Raw genomic sequence first — 23,460 nt, forward strand, 5'->3', positions numbered from 1 at the left:
TCATCCATTACATTAACTATCCTTCCTAGCCTTGTCTTGATAATCTGAGATTTTCTTAAGCATGCTATCTGTGCCTTTATCTAAGTCATTAATAAAAATGTTAAAGAGCACAGTGCCGAGCAGAAATCTTTATGTCATTCCAGTAGAAACTTCTTTCCAAGTTGACATTAGCGATTATTTTTTAGGTTCCAAATATATTCAAACAGTTTTGAATGTACCTATCTGTACTATCTTGTAGCCCACATTTTTCCATATTGATATGAATAGTAACATTGATTGAAAAGGCATGCCCTAAGTACTTATGTGTACTTAAGTATACTGTGCTAAGCACTGGGGATACAAATACAAAAGAGATGATGCCCATGGCTTCAGGGAACTAACATTCTAAGAGGGAGAGACAACGCACAGGGGCAGTAGTTGAAGTCACTAGGTCTGTGGGTAGAACCATAGGGTAATAGAATGATGAACATGGATACATGGATGACTTCTGGACCCTTTCCAAAAGCAAAAGTAGTATCATTTTTTCCTAGAGCAAGACTTGATAGAGTGTGTGTGTGTGTGTGTGTGTGTGTGTGTGTGTGTGTGTGTGAGAGAGAGAGAGAGGGAAAGAGCTTGGAAGGAAGATAACTAGGCAGCTGGTGGTACAATGGGTAGCTCACAAGGCTTGGAGTCAGGAAAACCTGAATTCAAATTTGATCTCATATGCTTACTAGCTGGGTAACCCTGGGAAAGTCATTTCACCCATGTTTAACCCAGTTTCATCAACTATAAAATGGGAGTAACAGCACCTACTTCCCAAGTTTGATATGAGGGTTAAATGAGATAATAATTATAAAATGTTTACCACAACATAGTAGGTACTTAATAAATGTATCCATCCTTCCCACTCTATCCCACCATTTTTGTTTATTTACTGTAATCCTTTTGAGTGAAATATATCCTTAAAGAACCATATTCTAGTCATCAACCTTTTCCTACCAAACCACAGCAATACCAAATTTATTTCCCTTTAGTACTATCTGTGGTTTACCTTGATTTGTTACCTTATGCTCATCTCTACGTAGGACACTTGAGGCCATATTCATGGTTGCTGACTCCTTTCTTAAATATTTTTCTCCTATGAATTTCTGGCATTTTTACTATTTATTACTAGTCTTCTTTGTACTATGTTATCCTTTGTGGTGGATAGATAAAGGCAGTTTCCTTTCTCTCTTTTCATTTAAAAGCCTTTCTTGTTATAGCTATAAGACTCAAGGCAAATATGTTTTTGCTTGCGTCATTAGGTATACAACAGCCTGTCATTCCTGTCTTTTGCTGTCAATCAGAAATCCAATACCTGTTCTCAGATAACCTTGTTCTTAAACCATGTTCATTTCACAAATATGCCTTTTTCTCAGTTGGCAGCAGTGATGAAAATTGCCCTCCTCTGAAGGTCTTTAGTTTCTTTCCTATGATTTCATAATTGTTTGGAAAGTTTGATATGCCCTTTCTTTGTTACTATTTTCTATCTAAAGTCTTACAAAGCTCTATGGGTTGAGGTGAGCAAGAAGAAAAAAATAGAAGCTGACAGCAAAAATATTGTATAAAAAATCATGGAGGTGATGTTAATGTACTTATTGTAAGTGGATGTAGATAGATCAATAACTGGTTTCTATTACTATACTAATCTTTATTTTGTACTTGTAGATACAAATCGCTGGGAACGGTATCAATATGATCCCAGGTTTAGAGACCCCAGGAGCTATGACCGAAGGTACTGGTATGATACTGAACATGATCATTATAGGAAAGAAGCATATCCTTATGGTGACAGGTCAGTGTAATAGAACTTTACATACAATGTTTAAAGAAAGAAAAAGTGATCTGTTTTGTTTTTTCCATTGTTTTTGCAATATGTTTAAAAGTTAAACTTGTCTTAAGGATTTAGGACAAGATTTGGTTACTGTTATAACGTGGTTTGAAGTAAGAAAATACACAGTTATTTCTGATAGTGTTTCTGGTTATCATAAAGTTACTTATTTCAAAACTTGTTTAGATAGAAGAAAAAATGTTTCCTCATAAGTTTTTGGAGTATTTAGTTATTCCAGTATGTTCATTGTAGTATTAGCATACTATTATAGTCATACTTTCTTTAACTTAGATTAAAGACTTTTGTACACTTTTAAAAATATTTTATTGATACTTTTTGTATTTTACCAGTCATTTCACAGTATACTCAATAGGGTATAGAGTATACTCCATTGAGTATACTCCCTTATAACAAAGAGCAGTTAAACCAACCTGATTTACAGTGACTCTCTCTCTCTCTCTCTCTCTCTCTCTCTCTCTCTCTCTCTCTCTCTCTCTCTCTCACACACACACACACACACACACACACACACACACCCCTACTTGACAGAATATATAGCATTCCTTACCTATAGTTTCCTCTACTGAGAGCAAGAAATTATATTTCATCTTCCCTTCTCTGGAAGCAAGATTGATCATTGCATTTAATGAGTTCAACTGCCTTTTTTACATTATCGTAGTCATTGTCTTTGTTTTCTTGCATTCTTCATTCTGCATCACTTCTTATAAGTTTTACCACATTTCTCTGAAGTCCTCATAGTCATTGTTGCTTACACTATGAACATGTTCATTACATTCACATAACATGAGTTGGTTAGTCATTCCCCAATCAATAAATAACTACTTTGTTTCTATTTTGACAGAAAAAAGGATGGAACTATTTTCATTTATTGTCATTTATACTCCCAGAACTTAGCATAGTGTCTGGCAGATAGGTGCTTAATAAATTCTTGTTGCTTGATTGATTGCTATGAAAATTCTGGTGAATTTCAAATATACTAGATCTCTTTTGTGGTATTTTCCCTGTAATAGGATCTACATCTACTTTGCTTTACTTCAAAGTCAAATAACCTACTTCATTGTTCCCTCCAGACCCGAAAAATATGATGATCACTGGAAGTATGACCCTCGCTTTGCTGGGAGTTTTGATGATGAACCAGAACCTCACAGAGATGTGTATGATGATGATAGGCGTAGTATCCACAGTGAACATTCTGCCCACAGTCTTCATAGCACCCACAGTCTGCAGAGCCGCCATAGCAGCTTCAGCTCACGTTCTCATCAAGTGAGTTTTGATTGAGATTTTGTATTTTGACAGCCTCATTACTCCTAGCATATAACCGTTTGTTCCCACTGATGTAAATTAATATCAAATAAACCTTTGATGTCTCTTTTCTGCTGAAATATTCCTATTTCTCATTATGATAAGTTTAATATTTCCAATTTTAGGCATTATTTGGTTTTGGTGGGGTTTTTTTTGTTGTTGTTGTTGTTTTGGTTTGCAGGGCAGTGAGGGTTAAATGACTTGCCCAGGGTCACACAGCTGGTAAGTGTCAAGTGTCTGAGAGAGGATTTGAACTCAGGTCCTCCTGAATCCAGGGCTGGTGCTTTATCCACTGTACTACCTAGCTGCCCCCTATTTTAGGCATCATTTATTTACCATGTACACTTTATATAAAATAACTAAGTTATAATGTTTTGTCAAATTTGAGTCCTTTTAAAAGAATTTCGTTCTGAATTCAGCTAATGTTGAACAGATCCTAACTTATGAGTAAGATTTTTGGACTGATTTGTATGTGTATGAATGTGTATATGTATTGGGGGGGGGGGGGCAATGGGGTTTAAGTGACTTGCCCAGGGTCACACAGCTAGTAAGTGTCATGTGTCTGGGGCTGAATTTGAGCTCAGGTACTCCTGAATCCAGGGCCAGTGCTTTATCCACTGCACCACCTAGCTGCCCCTATATGTATATTTTTTGAAGGTCCTCACAGAAACAATACCAGTCTTGTTAAGAGTAGTTATTACAGTTGCAATAATTTTTAACATTTATAACTATCTACAATTCATAAAACTGATAATTTCATCATTAATTGCAAATTTTGTGACATCTTACTTTTCTCCTCTTCTCTTAAAATATCCAACAGAGCCAGATTTATAGAAACAATGACGTAACTGCTAATTCATACGAACGGCCAGCTCCACCAGGCTCCCTTCATGGAGATTATTCCTATGGTGTTTATGGTAATAATTTCAGTGGTGGACAGGGTTTTACAGATTATGGCTACCCTGCAGAAACAGAATGGCCAACTTCAGAACAAGGTATGTCATAAACTTAGACTTTTAGACCAGTGGACTGTTCCCTTTGTATATGCCTCTCCCTTCTATCACCATTTTGTCCAAACTTATAAGGATTAATTAATATCTGGGATTTTTTTACCTTAAAAAAAATCTATACATTGTACAGTATTTCATTTTATTCCAGCCAAGTTTCTCTCAAAAGAAGGAAATGACTATCATTACTGAGTTCCTTTTATTTTAGTTAAGGGCACATTACAGGGTATATCATATCACTTAAAATCAAGGGTATCAACTCTAATATTTCTTTACAGCTATAGGATTTCTCAACATCCAGCACTGGTAAACTCCTTCCTTTCCTAATATGTCCTAATATGGAGCTGACATTTACTATGAAAAACATGAGCAAAATAGTAAGGTTATATCAGGGCACATTGTCTTATATTTTTTATTTTTAAGATTATTTTATCCAGAAGAACATATATTTGATTATTTGAGCCAATAATGATTGTTTATATTTTAGTTAGATTCTTTAGTCATATAAACAAAATGGAGTATGAATGAGAGAAATGGTATTTATAGATTATGGAATTTTTAAATCACAAAAAGGAAAATACTTAGAAAGTTATATAGAATTGAGATATCCTTTATAACTTCTGTAGTGAATTTTTTCAGTGCTCAGAAAAGAATAATTTTAAAATTTTCTCACAGAATATATTTGAATATTATTTTATTTAAATAAGATCTTCTTTTAGAACTATTTACCTATATTGTATATGAAATTTAATTGGCCATGATCTTGCTTTATGCAGTATCAATGACTTCAACTGTATGTTCACACTAGAAATATATTCATTCATCCAGTTGAGAAACATTTAAAAAATGCTTATCAAACCCATTTATCTTTTTCTTTTCTTTAAAACATAGCTCCATCAAGACCAACTACACCTGAGAAATTTTCAGTGTCTCATGTCTGTGCCAGGTTTGGCCCTGGAGGCCATCTTATTAAAGTGCTTCCAAACTTGCCTTCTGAAGGCCAGCCAGCTTTGGTTGAGATACACAGCATGGAGGTAACTACATACATGAGAATTTGGTATCCGCACATCATCAGAAAAAGATAGCCAACGAATTATTGCCATGAAATAGGAAACTAGAGAAAATGTTTACATTTCCCTCAATCTTCGGTTTTTAGACTTTTATCTAAGGCTCTTTTTTTTTTTTTTTAGTGAGGCAGTTGGGGTTAAGTGACTTGCCCAGGGTCACACAGCTAGTAAGCATTAAGTGTCTGAGGCCGGATTTGAACTCAGGTACTCCTGAATTCAGTGCCGGTGCTTTATCCACTGTGCAACCTAGCCGCCCCCTAAGGCTCTTTCTTAATGCCTTTGTGCTTTACTAGTAGATATTGATTTTTTCCTTTTTTTTTTTTTTTTGTGGGGCAATGAGGGTTAAGTGACTTGCCCAGGGTCACACAGCTAGTAAGTGCCAAGTGTCTGAGGCTGGATTTGAACTCAGGTCCTCCTGAATCAAGGGCTATCTAGCTGCCCCAGTAGATATTGATTTTAAGTATTTACAAATATGGGAGGTGACGCCATATGGGATTTTTACTACTCTTCCTTACTATTGTACTGAATAATATGATGCCACTTTTAATTTTGTCACGGTTTTACATTGTGTCTAAGAGCAATAATATGTTACCTTTCTTACTAACGAAATATGGAAAAGTGAACAGCATTTCCAATTTAATTAAAATACATTTTTAGTCAAAACAGATGTCGTATTTATTCAGAATATGCCTTTCCACATCATATAGACAGGAGACTGATGTCTACTTATGTGTTTTGGTTTAGGTTATGTTGCAACATACTTCTGAACAGGAAGAGATGAGGTCCTTCCCTGGACCTCTTGCTAAGTATGTATCTTAGTAATGTTTTTTTATAATGCTTCTATGTAATGGTAATTACTAAGCCTAGCACCTCAGATTCTTTTCTGTTGCACTAAGTGATTTTCTTGTTGTTTTTTCCTCAGAGATGATACCCATAAAGTGGATGTTATAAATTTTGCACAGAATAAAGCTACAGAATGTTTGCGGAATGAAAATCTAATTGATAAAGAATCTGCAAGTCTTCTTTGGGATTTTATTGTATTATTATGCAGACAGAATGGGGTATGTATCTTTCTGTTAGCCTTTACTTTGAAAAGTGTTTAAATAATTTTGAACTCTTGATCATTGGTTTATATATTGAGTAATTATAACAAAGTAACAAGCTTGTGAAAAGAGTCTAAAGTGTGATGCTTATGGGATGAGGAATTCCTTTGGCTGGGTGGGGAAAGGTACTGGGGGAGGAGGAATATGAATAATTTAGGCAGAGAATTTCAACCTTTAATTTTGTAGGTGTTTCTGGCCAGCTCTAGTCTGATAAGGGCTGTGTATTCTGACTTAAATCTTTAGGGATCATCACCTAGCTATTCTCAGTACCATTTTGGGGTTGGGGGGTGGGGCAGTGAAGGTTAAGTGACTTGCCCAGGCTCACACAGCTAGTAAATGTCATGTGTCTGAGGTCAAATTTGAACTCAGGTCCTAGAGAATCCAAGGCTGGTGCTTTTCCACTGCGCTACCTAGCTGCCCTTTACATTCCTTTTCTTAAAATGCCTTTTCACACCTAGATATTGAATCTCTCATAGTTTAATGTTTCTCAAATGTGAGTCAGGCTTTTTGGTCTGACTGAGTCCGGTTGGCTTCTTGAAACATCTCATAGTTCTCTTTTCTTCTCCCAAACCTCCACAGACTGTTGTGGGAACAGACATTGCAGAGCTCCTGCTACGAGATCACAAAACAGTGTGGCTTCCTGGAAAGTCACCCAATGAGGCAAACCTAATTGATTTTACTAATGAGGCTGTGGAGCAAGTGGAGGAGGAAGAGTCTGGTGAAGCTCAGCTCTCATTTCTCACTGACAGTTTGATAACCACTATTGACAGTCTTGAAAAAGAGACAGAGAGGTTTAGAGAGCTCCTTCTTTATGGGCGTAAAAAGGTGAGCAGTTCCTTGATATTCCATTGTGTTGTTAATTTTGTTATTCTGATGAAAAATGAAAAATTTTGCATTCTGGTATGCTGTATCACTTGGTCAGTGGGTTTATTTATTGAATAGATGTAATGGAAAGTAATTGTAAAGGGAGTCTAATGTATGATGCTCATGAGATGAAGGATGAATGTTTGTAATGATCAAGCATCAGTAGTATAGTTCATCTAAGTGCAACAAATGATGAAGATTTGTCTTAGTAACTCAGTCAAAGGTGAATTTTGGTCATGGGATCAAGTTTTTGTATTTAAGTTACCACATCCTAGAACACTTTTAGTATTAGATCTGATATTTGATATATAGTACTATTAATGATCTTACATAGTTGATGTGAATTAATTGATAAGCCCTTTGGCAGAGTAGTGTCCTTTTCTGTTAAGAATATTTCTACTTCTGGGCAGCTAGGTGGTGCAGTGGATAGAGCACTGGCCCTGGATTCAGGAGTACCTGAGTTCAAATCTGGCCTCAGACACTTGACACTTACTAGCTGTGTGACCCTAGGCAAATCACTTAACCCCAATTGCCTCACTAAAAAAAAAATAATAAGAATATTTCTACTTCTAAGCCAGGAAAATTATCTTTGTGTTATTTTATTTTATTATTTTGGTGAGGCAGTTGGGGTTAAGTGACTTGCCCAGGGTCACACAGCTAGTAAGTGTCTGGGGCCGGATTTGAACTCAGGTACTCCTGAATCCAGGGCCAATGCTTATCCACTGCGCCATCTAGCTGCCCCAAAAATTATCTTTGAGTCCTAAATAATTTTCTAGAATTATGGTTCATTATATATATCAAGTGTGAGAGGAATACTTTATCAATAGAGGTGTTAGCCTTAATTGGGAGATTCAGAGGCCTGGGACTAGTCCCTTTTTTAGACCAAGAGTCCAAAGAAAATAGCTTATGAATACTGATAAAACTTCTCTTCAAAAGTGGTTCTAATTCCTAAAATTGTATATTTTTTATACTAAAAAAAAAAAAGCAAGATTTCTCCCCCCCCCAAGATTGAAGAGACTAATTGGAAACTTAAATTCTTGAAAGTAGTATGTATTGTGAGGTTTGTTTTTGTGATTTAGCATTAAAGCATTCTTTCTGAAATAATTGGCATATAATGCATTGGAGTATGGTCATTTGAGTTTGTATGTTATAAGTTGTTACATTCATTTAATATTATACAGGATAAAAAATTGCTTCTCTGCTGTTTTTTGTTGTTGTTGTTGCTTAATTGTCAATAGGATGCTTTGGAATCTGCTATGAAACATGGCTTATGGGGACATGCTCTGTTACTTGCTAGTAAAATGGACAGCCGAACACACGCAAGAGTTATGACCAGGTAAAGAGTTTTAATTTGGGAGTGACTTCTCATGGACTTCTAGAATGAATTCACTATCCATTTAGCTCTTTTGAAGCAACAGGTTATCTTCATGGAATGATAATGCTGCCATCAGCATATTTTCCTGGAGTTATGCTGCCATTTCAGGGTTGTTGTTGCTACATTTATTTTTGGACCCTTTCAGTTAATTCTTGCAGAACAGACTTGAGTGGATTCCTTAATTTCACCTCAAGATCCATGCTTGTCACATTTTTTTCCATGCTTCAGAGTATATCTAATCCAGATCCTTCACTCTCCTCACTGCTCATATCTAGTCAGATGCCAAGACTTGTCAGTTTTATTTTGGTATTGTCTCTCACATCTGTTGTCTTCTCTCCACTGCTATCCTAGTTCAGGCCTCCATTACTTATTGCCTATGCTTATTGTTATGGTTGGATCAAATAAGAGAGGGATTTGAGGCAGGAAGACTGTTCTTTGAAATCTCTCTCCTCTCTGATTTGTCATCTACACAACTACTAAAAAGGCATTCCTAAAGTCCAGGTCTGACTGTGGCACTTCCCAGTTACCTCTAAGATAAAATTCAGACAACTTTGGCATTTAAAGTCCATCACAGTTTAGCTCCAGACTACCTTTTCTGGCATATTATACACATTACTCCCTTTCATTCTGTGTTCTAGCCCAGTTGGCCTACTTGCTTTTTCCTCATATACAACATTCCATCTCCTCTCTCTCCATGCCTTTGTATAATTTGACATCCCCCCCTTCCTGTAAGGTACTTCCTACCAGCATCTACTTCCTAGAATCCCTAGTTCCCTTTAAAATGAGGCCTTTCCTGATTTCCATCCTTTCAACCTTCCAGCTGTTTGCATCCTCTAGTTGTTCTTCCAGAAGCTGAGCTAGTGTTATATCCTTTTGTTTTTATGTTATTACAGGTTTGCCAACAGCCTTCCAATTAATGATCCCTTACAAACTGTTTACCAGCTCATGTCTGGAAGAATGCCTGCTGCATCCACAGTAAGTATTGACCCTCAGAAGAGGGGACTGCACTGCAGACTCTTACCTGATTTATTAGGAATTACTCATGAATTCACATTTTGCTGACCTAGATTGCTTTATTGCATTTGCTAATACCATTCTTTATAGAATTTTAAATCACTTTCCTTTCCCATGTGATTTCTTCTGTTTTTAGTGTTGTGGAGATGAGAAATGGGGAGATTGGAGGCCTCATCTTGCTATGGTTTTGTCCAACTTGAATAATAATATGGATGTTGAGTCAAGGACAATAGCCACCATGGGTGATACCCTTGGTAAGTTAGTTATTGAAGTTAAAAGTATAGCATTTGTCTAACATAAACAAGTTGTTTTAAGTTTATTAAATGTTACCAGAAATATTTATGATAAAGTCTTTTATTTTGCTTCTGTACATTTCAGGGGCCTTGTAACTTTTTCCTCTTTTCAAAAATGATCAATAATAGCTATTTCAGACTGCTTTTCTGTTTTTTCAGCATCTAAAGGCCTCTTAGATGCTGCACATTTTTGCTACCTGATGGCCCAGATTGGATTTGGGGTCTACACCAAGAAAACTACAAAACTTGTCCTAATTGGATCGAATCACAGGTAGGGAAGCAAATGACTGTACTGTGTTTTTGTTTTTGTTTTTTAAACAAGAAGAAAAACCCTGACCTTTTGGTCAAAGCTTCAGATGGCAGTTTCTGGTTATTTTTCACTTGACTTTTGTCAGAACCATTTTTTCATCAAATGACTGATATCTGTGCCAGTTTAAAAAAAAACACCTCTCCTATATGTAGTAGTTCCAGGTGACTCATCTTTGACATATATTTGAGTCACATACTATTGTGGGGTTTTTTTGTTTTTTGCAGGGCAATGAGGGTTAAGTGACTTGCCCAGGGTCACACACCTAGTAAGTGTCAAGGGTCTGAGGCCGGATTTGAACTCTCAGGTCCTCCTGAATCCAGGGCTGGTACTTTATTCACTGCACCACCTAGCTGCCCCATCACATCCTCTTGCTGATTCCTTTTTTCAAATTAATGTTATTGTCCTTCTCTTAATAGTTTGCCATTTTTAAAATTTGCAACCAATGAAGCTATTCACAGAACAGAAGCCTATGAATATGCACAATCACTGGGAACCCAGCCATGCTTCTTGCCTAATTTCCAGGTTAGAATGGATGATGTATTTTGAATCTATAATTTATGAATTTGAGTGGTCAGAGTTGGAGAAGTTTTTTTATTGTTAGTCTTTCTTTGTTTTTTAGTTAATGATTATTTGTTTTTTTTTTTAAAATCCAGTCTTCTCAAGAAAATTTTTTACATGAAATACTCAAAATCAATCAACAAGCATTGTATTAAACTTATATTATGTGCTGGTCACTATGCTAGGTTCTTACTTGTCCAAAAACAAAATAAAATAATCTGTCTTCAAGGAACTTATATTCTATAGTAAGTGATAACATGAATATATCGGTATGTCTAATATATATATATATATATATATATATATATATATATATATATATATATATATGGGGGGGCAGGGCAATGAGGGTTAAGTGACTTGCCCAGGGTCACACAGCTAGTTAAGTGTCAAGTGTCTGAGGCCAGATTTGAACTCAGGTACTCCTGAATCCAGGGCCGGTGCTTTATCCACTATGCCACCTAGCTTCCCCTAAAATATATTTTTAATAAAATGTACAGTGCCCCCAAAATCTTAGTGCCATTTTAAATTATAATAGTTTATAACTGCACAAGGTTGTAAAAAAAAAAAAATTAATGGTTGCACTAAGACTTTTGGGACACCCTGCAGAAGGTAATTTTTTTGTAGTAGAAGTATTAGCAGCTGTGGGGAGATCAGTAAAGGCCTCATATAGGTGATGGTATTTGAATTTAATTTTGAAGTAAAACTAGGCATTCTGAGAGGCAGAGGGAAAAGGGGAATACATTCCTGCATTGGGAACATGGCGATAAATGATATAGCCAGATTTGTCCTTGCAAAATGTTATTTTGACCACTAAGTAGAGGGTAGATTGTCAGCATGAGAGATTTAAGGCAGTGGTAGGATGCAGAAAATAATCCTGGAGAAATGTTTTTTCTTGTAAATTAGAAGCAGTTTGCTTTCAGGATTTTAAAATTATTTGTATTTTCATTTTTAAAACTTTTTGGTTCCTAAAATGTTTAGTTTCTCAAAGTTAGATCTACTTATGAACAATGGCATGAAATCCCTTTATTCTGTCCTATCATAGGAAATGTTGCATCAGAGTTTTAAGTATTTGTTATTGTATTTAGGGGATACAATTTAAACCACTGCACAAGTAATTGTTGTTATAATGAGCTATGTTAGAATAGTCCCCACTCACTCTTCTGGTTTGTTTCTAAACTAAAGACTTATTTTCCTGGGTCTCAGTCACTTTTTTTTTTTTTTTGCGGGGCAGTGGGGTTAAGTGACTTGCCCAGGGTCACACAGCTAATAAGTGTCAAGTGTCTGAGGTCAGATTTGAACTCAGGTACTCCTGAATCCAGGGCTGGTGCTTTATCCACTGTGCCACCTAGCCACTCCCCAGGTCTCAGTCACTTTTAAGTGAGTTGTGACCATCTTTAGCATTATAAAATTCCGAAGCCAAAGGTTATTCTGGAGAAGAAACAAAAGCTAAAATATTAGGATGCTTTTGGGGGGAGTGGTGGTATTGGATATTGTCTGACTTTGTATTTGATATTTGTGTAGAAGGGAGGTATTTGGAAATGATTATGCTCACTAGTGCCAGTGCCAAAGATTTAAGATATATACTTGCAACAATGTACCAGTTCAGATATAATGAGTTACTTTCTGGTGTAAACATAAACGTTAGTGAGAGATCACCAAATAGTAATTGAAAGGCCTGCAATACAGCCTTATTTGATTCTTTTAGGTATTCAAATTCATCTATGCTTGTCGACTGGCTGAAATGGGACTTGCTGCACAGGCCTTTCATTATTGTGAAGTTATTTCCAAAACTATTCTCAAACAACCACGCCAGTATTCACCAGTGCTGATCAGCCAGCTCATTCAGGTACTTACTGTCTTTTCTTTCCTTCTTTCTCTCTTTTTTTTTTTCCACAAGAGACAATTGGGGTTAAATGACTTGCCCAGGGTCACACAGCTAGTAAGTATCAAGTGTTTGAGGCCAGATTTGAATTCAGTTCCTCCTGACTCCAGGGCCAGTACTGCAATGCACTGTATCACCTAGCAGCCCCATACTTACTGTCTTTATTGAAGCTACTTCAGGTTGTCTGTATAAAAATTATGATATGCTTAGGGAGATGAAATACTGACTTTAAAATTAAGCTTCATTTTTGTAATAACTGATTCTTAAGCGAATATTAATTAAGAATTGCATAAATTTTCTTCCCATGATTATTTTAATGTTCATCTTTTGAGAAATGGTTCATATATTTATTAATGATCTTGGTTTACTGAAAATAGTGATGACCTTTGTTCATCAGCATATTAGAAACTTCATTTAGTAGGGTAAAATATTATATAACTTTCATATTAAGCTTGGAATTTTAAAATTAGTCTCTGCCTACCCAGTAGTTTCATTGTTTATAAATGTGCTCCCATCTGTGATATTTTAAAGCAGAACTACATATTTACTATGTATTACTGGTAAATAATGCATAAAGATGAACTTAAGTTGATTTTTTAAAATTAAACAGGTGATTTGCTTGACTATGTGTATATATATATATATATATATTTTTTTTTTTTTTTTTGGCGGGGCAATGGGGGTTAAGTGACTTGCCCAGGGTCACACAGCTAGTAAGTGTCAAGTGTCTGATGCCGGATTTGAACTCAGGTACTCCTGAATCCAGGGCCGGTGCTTTATCCACTGCGCCACGTAGCCGCCCCGACTGTATATTTCTTACAAGAATTTTGTTTATTTTTCCTGTGTTGTTATTTTTTAATCATTAGGAGAAAGGTGGGAGGGAGAAAAAAATAAATGCTTGTTAATTGAAAAGAAATAATTTGATAGTCAAATTATAGGTCTCCAAGGAAATGAGGTCAGGACCTGTGATTTCACTGGTATAGAGAGGCCCTAGTAAAGAAATCGTGCTAAGAGGTCGCTTGCCCAGGGTCATTGAATTCAGTCAATGTATTTCCAAGGTGGGAAATGAACTCAGTTCTTATCAGGCTTAGGACTGGCTCTGTTTACTTGTGCCATGCTATAAACTAAGTTTAAATGAATAAGATTTTTGAAAGACTTGTTGAGTTCATTGAAAACTTCCAGGACTAGCATTAAAGATGCATTTGCCAGGTTTTACTGTTTTGAAAAATGATTTTGGTTTGTCAGATCTTATAATAATAGTAACAGCCTTCATTTTTCATGCTTTTCTAGATAGCCTCCCAGTTACGACTCTTCGATCCTCAAATAAAAGAGAAACCAGAACAGGAATCATTTATTGAACCTACTTGGTTAATACAGCTTCAGCAATTGAAGAGGCAGATAGAGGTATATAAAATTCATTTTAATTATAAGACAGCTTGGTGATTTTATGTCATTTATTTACATATTGGAGATTTCAGATATAATTGTTAAATGATTGTGTTTATGAGAATTCCTAATTAATAAAAACAGGCATTTTGGATTATTTGTTATTTTTATGAAGAAGAGAGAATGAGTGAGAAGTACTAATAATTAATATTTCATGCTCAATTCAGGTTGCTATAATGCAGATTATACTTCCTGAAATTTTTACCTTCTTGAAAAATGGCTGAAATATTTCTCCTATAGGAGGGTGATATAGTTTGGAATCAGGACAGAGCAACACCACATCAGTACCCAAGTACACCAAGCTCTGAACTGGAGCAATATGATGGCACAGGACATAGTCAAGAAATTGGCCCAGGAACCGACAATGCATTATTAGCATCATTGTTGCCTAGTACAGACCAGTCTCACCAAAACATTCTTCTTATGCCTTCTGGTGAGTGCTTTCAATTCTTTATTTGAGAAGTAAATATATATTGTAAAAATCTGTCTTAGGAAAAACCTTTCCAAAAATGAAAGCTTTGAATTTTTCAAATTTTAATGCCAGGGAAAAAAAGGGTTAACAGGCAATTAAGGGAAAAGATTAACCCAGTTACCCTCATTTTGAGAGAGCTGTTTTAACCTTTTATGAATTGTTACTGAAAAAATAAATATGTGTGTATATATATATATATATATATATTATATATAAATAACCCTTTTGCATTATGGCTTCTGTATGCTTTGCATCTGATTATATTATTGAGTGCTATTCTTCACAACAAACCTATAAAGGAAACATTCTTCTTTTACTCTAATACTATCAATATCAAGGAGATGTACAGTACATGTTACTTTAATTAAAAAAACTCCTATCCTACCAATTTTGATTGATTTTCTTGTTTGCCTAATCACTAAATATCAAATTTCAATTCACTCATTTTTAATACAGGTTTCTAAGGAGGAAAGTTAGATATATTTAGTATGGAGTTTTGAATTACCAGTTATTTGTTGCAAGGAAGATTAAAAGTAATTTACATTAGCACAAATGTACATAAAATTGTTATACATTGGTGAGTGCATGTATGACTTTCTGTTCCTGTGACACTGGAAGAAGCAGAGATGACACAACTCACCTGCTGATTCAGTTGTAGTGTTTGTAGTGTTAGTGAAAATTATGTTGAAAAAATTTATAATTGCATTCATAGTTCCCTTTGATACCTTTACTTATGGATAGTCAGTACAATTTTTGCTTCTTCCAAGAGAGTTATGTCTTTGTTTATTCAGAACCATATAAGGTCATATAGTTGTTTACTCTGGTAGCCTTGTGGCAGGAGCCCATTTTGTGATATTTCCTCTTGCTTTCAGTTTATGGTCAGGATCTTTTTTGATAACTTTCCTACTCATTTATTCTGTCTTACTCATTATTCATATCTTCCAAAAAGTGAACATTGATTATGCATTTACTTTGTACAGTGCACTGTGGGAGTCTTTAGAGGAGATAAATAAGACATCTTTTTTTTTTTTAAACTTTGTATTATGATTTTCTTAGCATTGTTGGTTTTGTTTGTTATCCATCATGGACATGTATTGAGGTTCTGGTTAGTTTCTTTTTCTATCGCCATTGCTTCTGATATTTTAATGAGGAAGTTCTATTGTAGTTTGTAGTTATATCTATATTTATTTCCTTTGATCACTTTAATTTTGATAGATTTTTATTTTCTTGAAGACTTTTATTTTTCTCATTAGTGTTGGTTGTTTGGAGGAGCCTAGCTGTTTTTTATCCTATTGCTCTGGCATTTTGGATCTGTCTATCTTTCCTTCCCTTCCCACCCCCACCCGCACCCCCGTTTTGTTTTTTTCCCTTCTCTGCTTTTCCTTAAGTTCATTTCACCTTGTGCCTTTTATTCATTCTTTTTCATTTTGGCATAGACAAAATATCTCATGTTAAAAATGTATTTTTAATGATAAACTTACCTGGCAACAAAAACAATTAAACAAATATACATAAAAGGAGTAATATATTATCTCAAACTCTAGCCTATAACAAGTCAGAAGCAAAGAAATTAGTGAACATTAAGCAAAATAAAATGCTTTTATTTTATGTCCCCTTCCTCACCTTCAGGGAAGTTCTTTTACCTTTCTCTCAGTTTTCCTTCCATTTTTTCTTTTCTTAAAAAAAATAGGATTGTAGTTAATACTCTCTATATAGTTCTGGTTTGGTCATTTTACTATGGCTTTGGATAGGTTTTTACCCCCCAATTGTTAAAAGATTTATTTGTTTTAATCAGCCACGATCTACCTTTTCACCCTTCCATCCCAACTCCCACTTCCCCCTCACTCCCAAATTAAGAATATGAGGAAAAATGAAACCCATTGTAATCATTAGTCCATACAAACAGTTTTCCACATTGGCCATATAAAAAAAAAATTAATCTCATTCTGCATTCTGAGTCCTTCACCTTGCCATCAGGCGGTGGGTATCCTGTTTTAACTTCAGTCCTCTGGAGTCCTGGTTGGTCATTTTGCTGATAAGAGTTCAGTACAATAATATTCCATCACATATCCCATAACTTGTTCATCCATTCATTCCCCAATTTATGGATACTCCCTCAGATTCCCGTTCTTTGCCACTTCAAAAAGAGTTACAGACATTTTTGTAAATCCTTAAAATTTGTTTTGCTAAGAATTAATTCCTCCCTTAATCTATCCTTCAGTAATCTGCTTTCCTTGCCCCCTTCCTTACTCTTTCTTGCCTATTTTTCTGTTTAGTGAAATGGATTTTGGTATCCAACTTTGTGAGTGAGAGAAAGAGTGTGTGTGTGTGTGTGTGTGTGTGTGTGTGTGTGTGTGTGTGTGTGTGTGTGTGTGTGCGCGCGCGCTCTCATTTGACCAATTGAGATGAGACTGAGGTTCAAGTGTTAGCTGCTACTCCCCACACACACACACCTCCCCACCCACCCCTCCATTTTCTCCTTGTTTCTGTAGATGTCTACTTGTTTATTCTGATTATGTGAAATAATTTTCCCTAACTTTCCTTTCTCCTTTCCCTCCCCACTTTGGTTTCCCCTCACTCCACCACAACTCAGTGTATTTCTCTTCCCCTCTTTATCCATTCCTTTTTTTTTCTTTTCCTTTATCCATTCTTAAGATAATCAAGACATAACAGAAGTACTCCTCTAAGGCTTTTCTAATTGAAATCTATGAACCTGATGATGATCGGGTTCACAGGAGACTTTTATCATTTCCCCATATTTGAATGTAAGCATTTTATCTTTCTTTAGTCCTCTATCATTATTTGTTTCTATTTACCTCTTTATGTTTCTCTTTACTCCTGTGTTTAAACTTCAAGGTTTCTTCACAGCTCTGGTCTTTTCATCAGAAATGCTTGAATTTTTAAAAAAAGAAAGAAAAAAGAAATGCTTGAAAGTCTTCTATTTAATTAAAGGCATTTTTTGCCCTGTAGTACTATGCGCAGTTTTTCTGGATAGATTATTCTTGGCTCTAAGCCCATATCCTTTGCCTGTTCTGTGTATTTGTATTCCTAATTCTTTGTTGCTTTTGGTGTCTGCTAAATTGTGTGTGATCCTGATTGTGGTTCTTCAGGTCATGAATTCTTTCTTTCTGGCTACTTACAGTATTTTTTTTTCTTTGAGTTGGAAGTTCTGAATTTTGACTATAATATTCCTGGGAGTTTTCATTTTGTGGTTTCTTTCAGGAGGTGACCAGTGAATTCTATCTATTTCTACTTTGCCCTCTGTTTCTAAGCAATGTAGGCAATTTAAAGGTTTCAGGAAATAAGATGTCTAGTCTCTTTTTTTGGTCATGGCGTTCAGGTAGTCCAGTAATTCTCAAATTCTTCTTGATTTATTTTTCAGATCGGTTCTTGCTGAGATCATTTAATTTTCTTCCATATTTTCTGCCTTTGGACTTTGTTTTAATATTTATTGTTGCCTTATGAAGTCATTGGCTTCTATTTGGTCTTTTCAAGTTTTCAGGGAGTTTGTGGCTTGTACAATGTTTTGTACCTCTTACTTGATGCTGTTAGTTCCTTCTTAAATTCTTTCTCCTATAGCTCTTATTTCTTTAAAAAAAAAATTCTGTCTTGGGGGCAGATAGGTGGTGCAGTAGATAGAGCACCGGCCTTGGATTCAGGAGGACCTGAGTTCAAATCCGGACTCAGACACTTGCCACTTACTAGCTGTGTGACCCTTAAGCAAGTCACTTAACCCTCATTGCCCCGCCCCGCTCCCCAAAAATTCCCTCTTGCATTCTTATTTAATTTATAAAAAGATTTTTAACTCTTTTTTAAAAACTTGATTCATCTCTTCCAAGAAGTCAAATTGAGTTGAGCCCAGGCTGTGTTTTTCTCTTAGACATTGCTTCTAGATGTTTTGGAGTCGTTTTCTTCTGTGTCTGTTTCTTAAGCACCCATGTGACCAAAATAGTTCATTATGGTGGGGTTCTCTTTTTGTTTGCCCGTTCTTCCAACCTATAATCAAGTCTCTGATTAGAGACTTGATGTTAGGACTGGGTTCTGTCTTACTTCTAAAGGGAAGATCTAGGCTGATCCTGTTGCTACATTCTTGTGGTATTTAGGCAGGCTGAGAACGTGTAAGCTTTCAATGTTCCCTGAGTGCTCTGATTGTTGTCCTCATTACTGTCCTTTCCCTGGTCTGAGCTCTGCAAGTTCCTGAGCTGGGTTTGGGTATGAGCAAAAGTAGACTGCTGCCGTACTTCAACCCTTCTCAGACAACTGGATAGCTTTGTGGGTTCAGAGTGGCAGAACTATAAGGCTCCCTTTTGGTCTGGGTTTCCTGGCTTGGATATTCCTCCACAGCCTGAGCTAAGTGCTGGAAGTAAGACCTAACTTTGCACCTGAAATCTGAGCCATTATTGCCACTGCTGTTACAGGCAGCTTCTGAACTTCCTTCTTTCACAGTACCCTGTCCCAGGGCCTCCCTGCTAGGAACACCATATTGTTTTCAGGTCCTTTTCTCACCTTGCCATAGATTTGTGACCTGGTACTGGGGAGTGGACATCAAAGCTACTTGTTGACACCTATTCCCATCAGTGTCCTGGTATGGGCCTGGGACTTCTTTTGTGTTGTTGTGTAGCCTCTCCCTGGGCACTGCTCCACCTGCCCCCAGGACCCTGTCCCCAGTCTCTGCAGATCTCTTTGTCCATCTCCATATGCTGACCTGGGCCAGACAAAAGAGTCATTGTGACTTTTTCTGGATTTCTCTGTCAAGATTTTGTCTGGTACATTTTATAAATCTGTTTGGAGGAGTTGTAAATAGGAGCTCAGATGCATTATTCCTTCTACTCTGTGTTATGCTCCCAGCCCCTCTGCCCTTTCTCCCTCCACCCCATAGGTTTTCCACTCTTTTCTCAGGTGCTTCTTATTTTTTTATTGTAGTATAATATTTCCCTATATTTATTTTTGACTGGATCTTTGATCATATTTTCATAGGGCAGTGGTATCAAACCCAAATAGAAATAAATCCCTATGGACCATATATTGACTTAGAAAACTATAAATTAACATTATCTGTATTGTATTGCATTTTTATTTATTCTGTTAAACATTTCCCAATTACCTTTTAATCTGGTAGTGGCCACCAATTTGATACCTCCGTTGCAGGGAGATTGCCTTTCCACTTAAGTTTGAAAAATGCCTGGGGCATAGACAAGTCAGTGCTGGGCCAGTGTCTGAAATTTTAATCTTTTTTTTTTTTTTTTGAGACACTGAACTTGAATTCAGGGTTCAGGGGTAGGCCAGTTATTTATCTCCCCTGTGTCCCACTGCCTCTCTTTGATGTATATGAATAATACCATAATTGGTTCAGTCTCTAATTCAGTTCACTAATTGTTGGACATAAAAGTGGTTTCAAGTTGTTGTTTTGCTATTACAATCTGATCAACTTTGAAATTGTTCTGTAGGCAGGTTTCCTTTTCTTTTTTGTCATGCTTCTGGGATAGAGTCCTTGCATTAGACTAACTAGGTTCAAGGGTGTGATCATTTTTGTGACTTACGATGGCAACAGTCTGAAATCTTGCTCACAATTTATTATAATTCCTGCTTTTCAGTTTTTCACTTGAGACAAAACCACTCTTCTTCCTTTTTGCTTTTCTAAGCTTTCCTTTCTGCTTTTTTTTAGAGAACTCTCGAACTTTGAATATACCAATGTCTCCTCATTTTTTTTTCTGTTGTAAACAATCAGTAATTAAGTAACTCATAATAATCTATATGATGTCTACATTACCATATTACTACAGTGATGTGGTAGAAAAAATACTGGGCTGGGAGTTAGGAACCTAACCCATCTAGCTCTATTTCTGCCATTTATCTGACATGTGACATTGGGCAAGTGACTTCCCTTTTCTGGGTCTATTACTTAACTGTAAAATGAAGGGAGCCAGAGTAGACCCTTACAAGACCCTTGATATTCTTTGATTCTGTGATTTGTGTTTAGTACAAAATGCACTACCTTCCTGTTGAGTTAAATTTTATGCAACACAAAATCTAGGCTATTTGTTTTTCTTCTTTTATTGTGTAGCTCCTCAGACCATCCTTGAAAATTCAGGCAGTATGCCTACTTCCTTCCATCAAGAAAAACCTGACAATGTACCATTCTATCCAGTGCCTCCTGGACCTATTGGGCATGCCCCTGTGTATGGACCACCAGTGTCTGTACCTGGGTTTTCAGATCAGTATGGTCCTGAGCATGCAACTGTGTATCCAGGGCCTAATGTATCGCCAAGTGGGCAGTCTCTCCAGGTGACAGATCAGTTTCCAGAAGAGTCTAGGAGCCAGGACACAGGTTGGTCTGCTCAAGCAACTTCTGTTTAACTTAAGGGTTTGGTTTTCTGTTTAAATGAAATGGCATGATGAAAACTTATCAGATCCCTTAAAATTACTTGAGTCTTAAACACTAGATACTTTAGAACTTCTCCGGCATCTGTGATTTCATCAGTGTGGAGATTTCCTCCACTGATTCCAAGATGTACATTCATGAGCCTAATATCCCAGCTCTTCCTTGCTTCTGAGGAGAGACAGTCTTGATGAATTGATGTGGTCATCACTTGGTGGCCAGACTTTCAATGGTGAATCTTTCCAAACTAGCCAATGCTCAGATGACAGTCCATCCTTGAGTTTGGAAAGCCTTTCTACCATGGCATTGAATTGTCCACCTTTCTGTTCTTCAGTCTTCAGACTTAGCTCTTCCAGGAAGAGGCATCGGAATAGTGCGCTTAAGTAAAATTTAACTCATAATGCAGAATGTAAATAATAGTGTGCATTCCTATGAAAGTAACTTTAGGATGTCATCCTTTAGGTGGAACTGGTGAATTTCTTCTTGAGACTCATTATGAGACTCACCATGAGGTCACAATAAATGGTATCATGGATTTCAAAACTAAACCTTGTATAGTTTCTACCATTTCTGTGCCCTGATAAGTGTTTGATTTGTTTTTGTTTAAAAATTTTTTTAAGTCAGAATTCAAATGTAGCTTTAAAGAGGGTTAAAAAGAGTTCAGGTAAAGCTTTAGTTTTGATTTTTGAAAGTAGCCCATCAAAAGGCTAAGTGTGTTCCTGAAGTTCCATACTATATTACCATGATTCATATTTGCTTTCATTAAATGTTGTTCAATACTAAAATTCCAATAAAGATCTTTTTAATCAATAGGAAGAGTGCCACAGGAAACATCTATTAGGAACTCTATATCAGAACAAGAAGAAGATTTTGGTGGGAAATTTGCCAATACGGTACTCAATCTTTATTTCTTTATATAGTTACTTTTATGCCAGTGATATTCACTATTGCTGCTTCTTCAGCTGTAGTTGGAAAGAGAAACAGCTCCAATTGAGAAAGGAGTTTGGCATCATATCAACTTTTAAATGCTTACATGAGGAAGCAATTCTAGAATTTCAGTTTTTAAAAAGAACTCCTGATAAAATGATTAAAATAATGGGAGAAAGATAAATCATCTCTAAACTAATACAAGTTAAAAAAGAGAAGAGAGGTTGACCTTTTCATGTTGAGATGAAAGCAGTTATCTTAACTAAGTAAAAGAATACATTGCTATATAAAATTGCTCATTTGTAATTCGTATTTACATATATGGATATTTATATACTTATTATTATATAACTTTTAATAATTATATTCCTGAATCCCTCATCCCTACACTTCTGCCCTCCTAGAGGTTCTATTCTGAGTCCCTGAAATTCTTACCGCATTTCCTAGAATATGGACTTACTTGTTTCCTTTTTCTTTTGTAAATTGTATTTTTTTCAAATTACATGTAAAGATAATTTTCAACATTCCTTTTTTTTATAAGAGTTTGAGTTCCAAATTTTTCTCCCTTCACAAGATGGAAAGCAGAGTCTGATATAGATTATTCATGTACATTCATGTTAAACATATTTCCACATTATTCATGTTGTGAAAGAAGAAACAGATCAAAAGGAAAAAAACATGAAAAAATCCAGTGAAAATATCATACTTCGATTTGCATTCAGCTTCCATAAGCTCTTTCTCTGGATGTGGACAGAATTTTCTATCATGAATCTTTTGGAATTGTCTTGGAGTACTGTATTGCTGAGAATAGCCAAGTCTGTCGCAGCTGATCATCACACAGTGTTGTTCTTATTTTGTGCATTGTTCTCCTGGTTCTGTTCACTTCACTCAGCATCAGTAATGTGGATTTATTTCTTAGAAATATAAATTGGGGGCAGTCCTTAGAAAAATTAACATTGGGAGTTTAAAGTCTTTCATTAAAGTCTTTTATTAAAAACTTTTATTAAGATTGTTTAAAATCAGTACATAATTCATAAGTGTACTAAATATTTTCATTTTCTGCAAGAATTTAAGAGCAAATATGCTTTGCATTTTCCATCAGAATTTATTTAAATGTTTTAATATTTGCAAAGAGACATTTAGTTGCTTACTAATAAGCATGTGGTCACTTTATCAACTAGGCTCCAGGACAAAGATCCAGAACTACCTCGCAATCTTCAGCACACATGGTATAGTACATTTGTGCCACTTTTTCATTAGCTCTTCATTTTTGTTTATAACTCATCTTTTTCTGTTTGAATCATTTTGTTATTTTGCCATCTTAGTAAAGTTTTTTTAAGGGTTCATGTGAAAGTGATTTCTAATCTCTTTCAAGTTAATATGTAAGGTATCACTGATATAAACCCTGGATTCCCCATGTTTTGGAATAGGAGTATTCCAGAAAGTGTGAGAATACGGAATTCTATAAAGGAAGAGAGCGTTCTAATTCTGCTGATCAGCAGCCTTCTGCTTCTGAATTAAAGAGACCAACCAAAGAGGTCAAAAAAGAGACCAAGGAACCTAAAAAGGTAAAATTACATGGTATCCC

General features: G+C 35.9%; 1 protein-coding gene across 6 annotated transcripts in view; it reads left to right on the forward strand.

Moving 5' to 3' along the window:
* SEC16A (SEC16 homolog A, endoplasmic reticulum export factor) overlaps positions 1-23,460 on the forward strand; it is a 58,023-nt gene that overhangs the window by 22,376 nt on the left and 12,187 nt on the right. For 5 of the 6 annotated variants that reach the window (XM_043983470.1, XM_043983472.1, XM_043983469.1 and 2 more), the window contains 19 exons: positions 1,687-1,813; positions 2,941-3,133; positions 3,993-4,167; positions 5,071-5,213; positions 5,991-6,052; positions 6,169-6,307; positions 6,929-7,174; positions 8,452-8,549; positions 9,482-9,563; positions 9,739-9,856; positions 10,055-10,166; positions 10,622-10,727; positions 12,472-12,612; positions 13,939-14,052; positions 14,335-14,527; positions 20,631-20,894; positions 21,759-21,838; positions 23,054-23,101; positions 23,303-23,440. In XM_043983470.1, the coding sequence (XP_043839405.1) occupies positions 1,687-1,813; positions 2,941-3,133; positions 3,993-4,167; positions 5,071-5,213; positions 5,991-6,052; positions 6,169-6,307; positions 6,929-7,174; positions 8,452-8,549; positions 9,482-9,563; positions 9,739-9,856; positions 10,055-10,166; positions 10,622-10,727; positions 12,472-12,612; positions 13,939-14,052; positions 14,335-14,527; positions 20,631-20,894; positions 21,759-21,838; positions 23,054-23,101; positions 23,303-23,440 (2,579 nt within the window). The remainder of the gene's footprint in view (positions 1-1,686; positions 1,814-2,940; positions 3,134-3,992; positions 4,168-5,070; positions 5,214-5,990; positions 6,053-6,168; positions 6,308-6,928; positions 7,175-8,451; positions 8,550-9,481; positions 9,564-9,738; positions 9,857-10,054; positions 10,167-10,621; positions 10,728-12,471; positions 12,613-13,938; positions 14,053-14,334; positions 14,528-20,630; positions 20,895-21,758; positions 21,839-23,053; positions 23,102-23,302; positions 23,441-23,460) is intronic. The other variant, XM_043983473.1, reaches the window with a different exon arrangement.

The sequence above is a fragment of the Dromiciops gliroides genome, chromosome 2, assembly GCF_019393635.1.
Source record: "Dromiciops gliroides isolate mDroGli1 chromosome 2, mDroGli1.pri, whole genome shotgun sequence".
NCBI classification, from domain to species: Eukaryota; Metazoa; Chordata; class Mammalia; order Microbiotheria; family Microbiotheriidae; genus Dromiciops; species Dromiciops gliroides.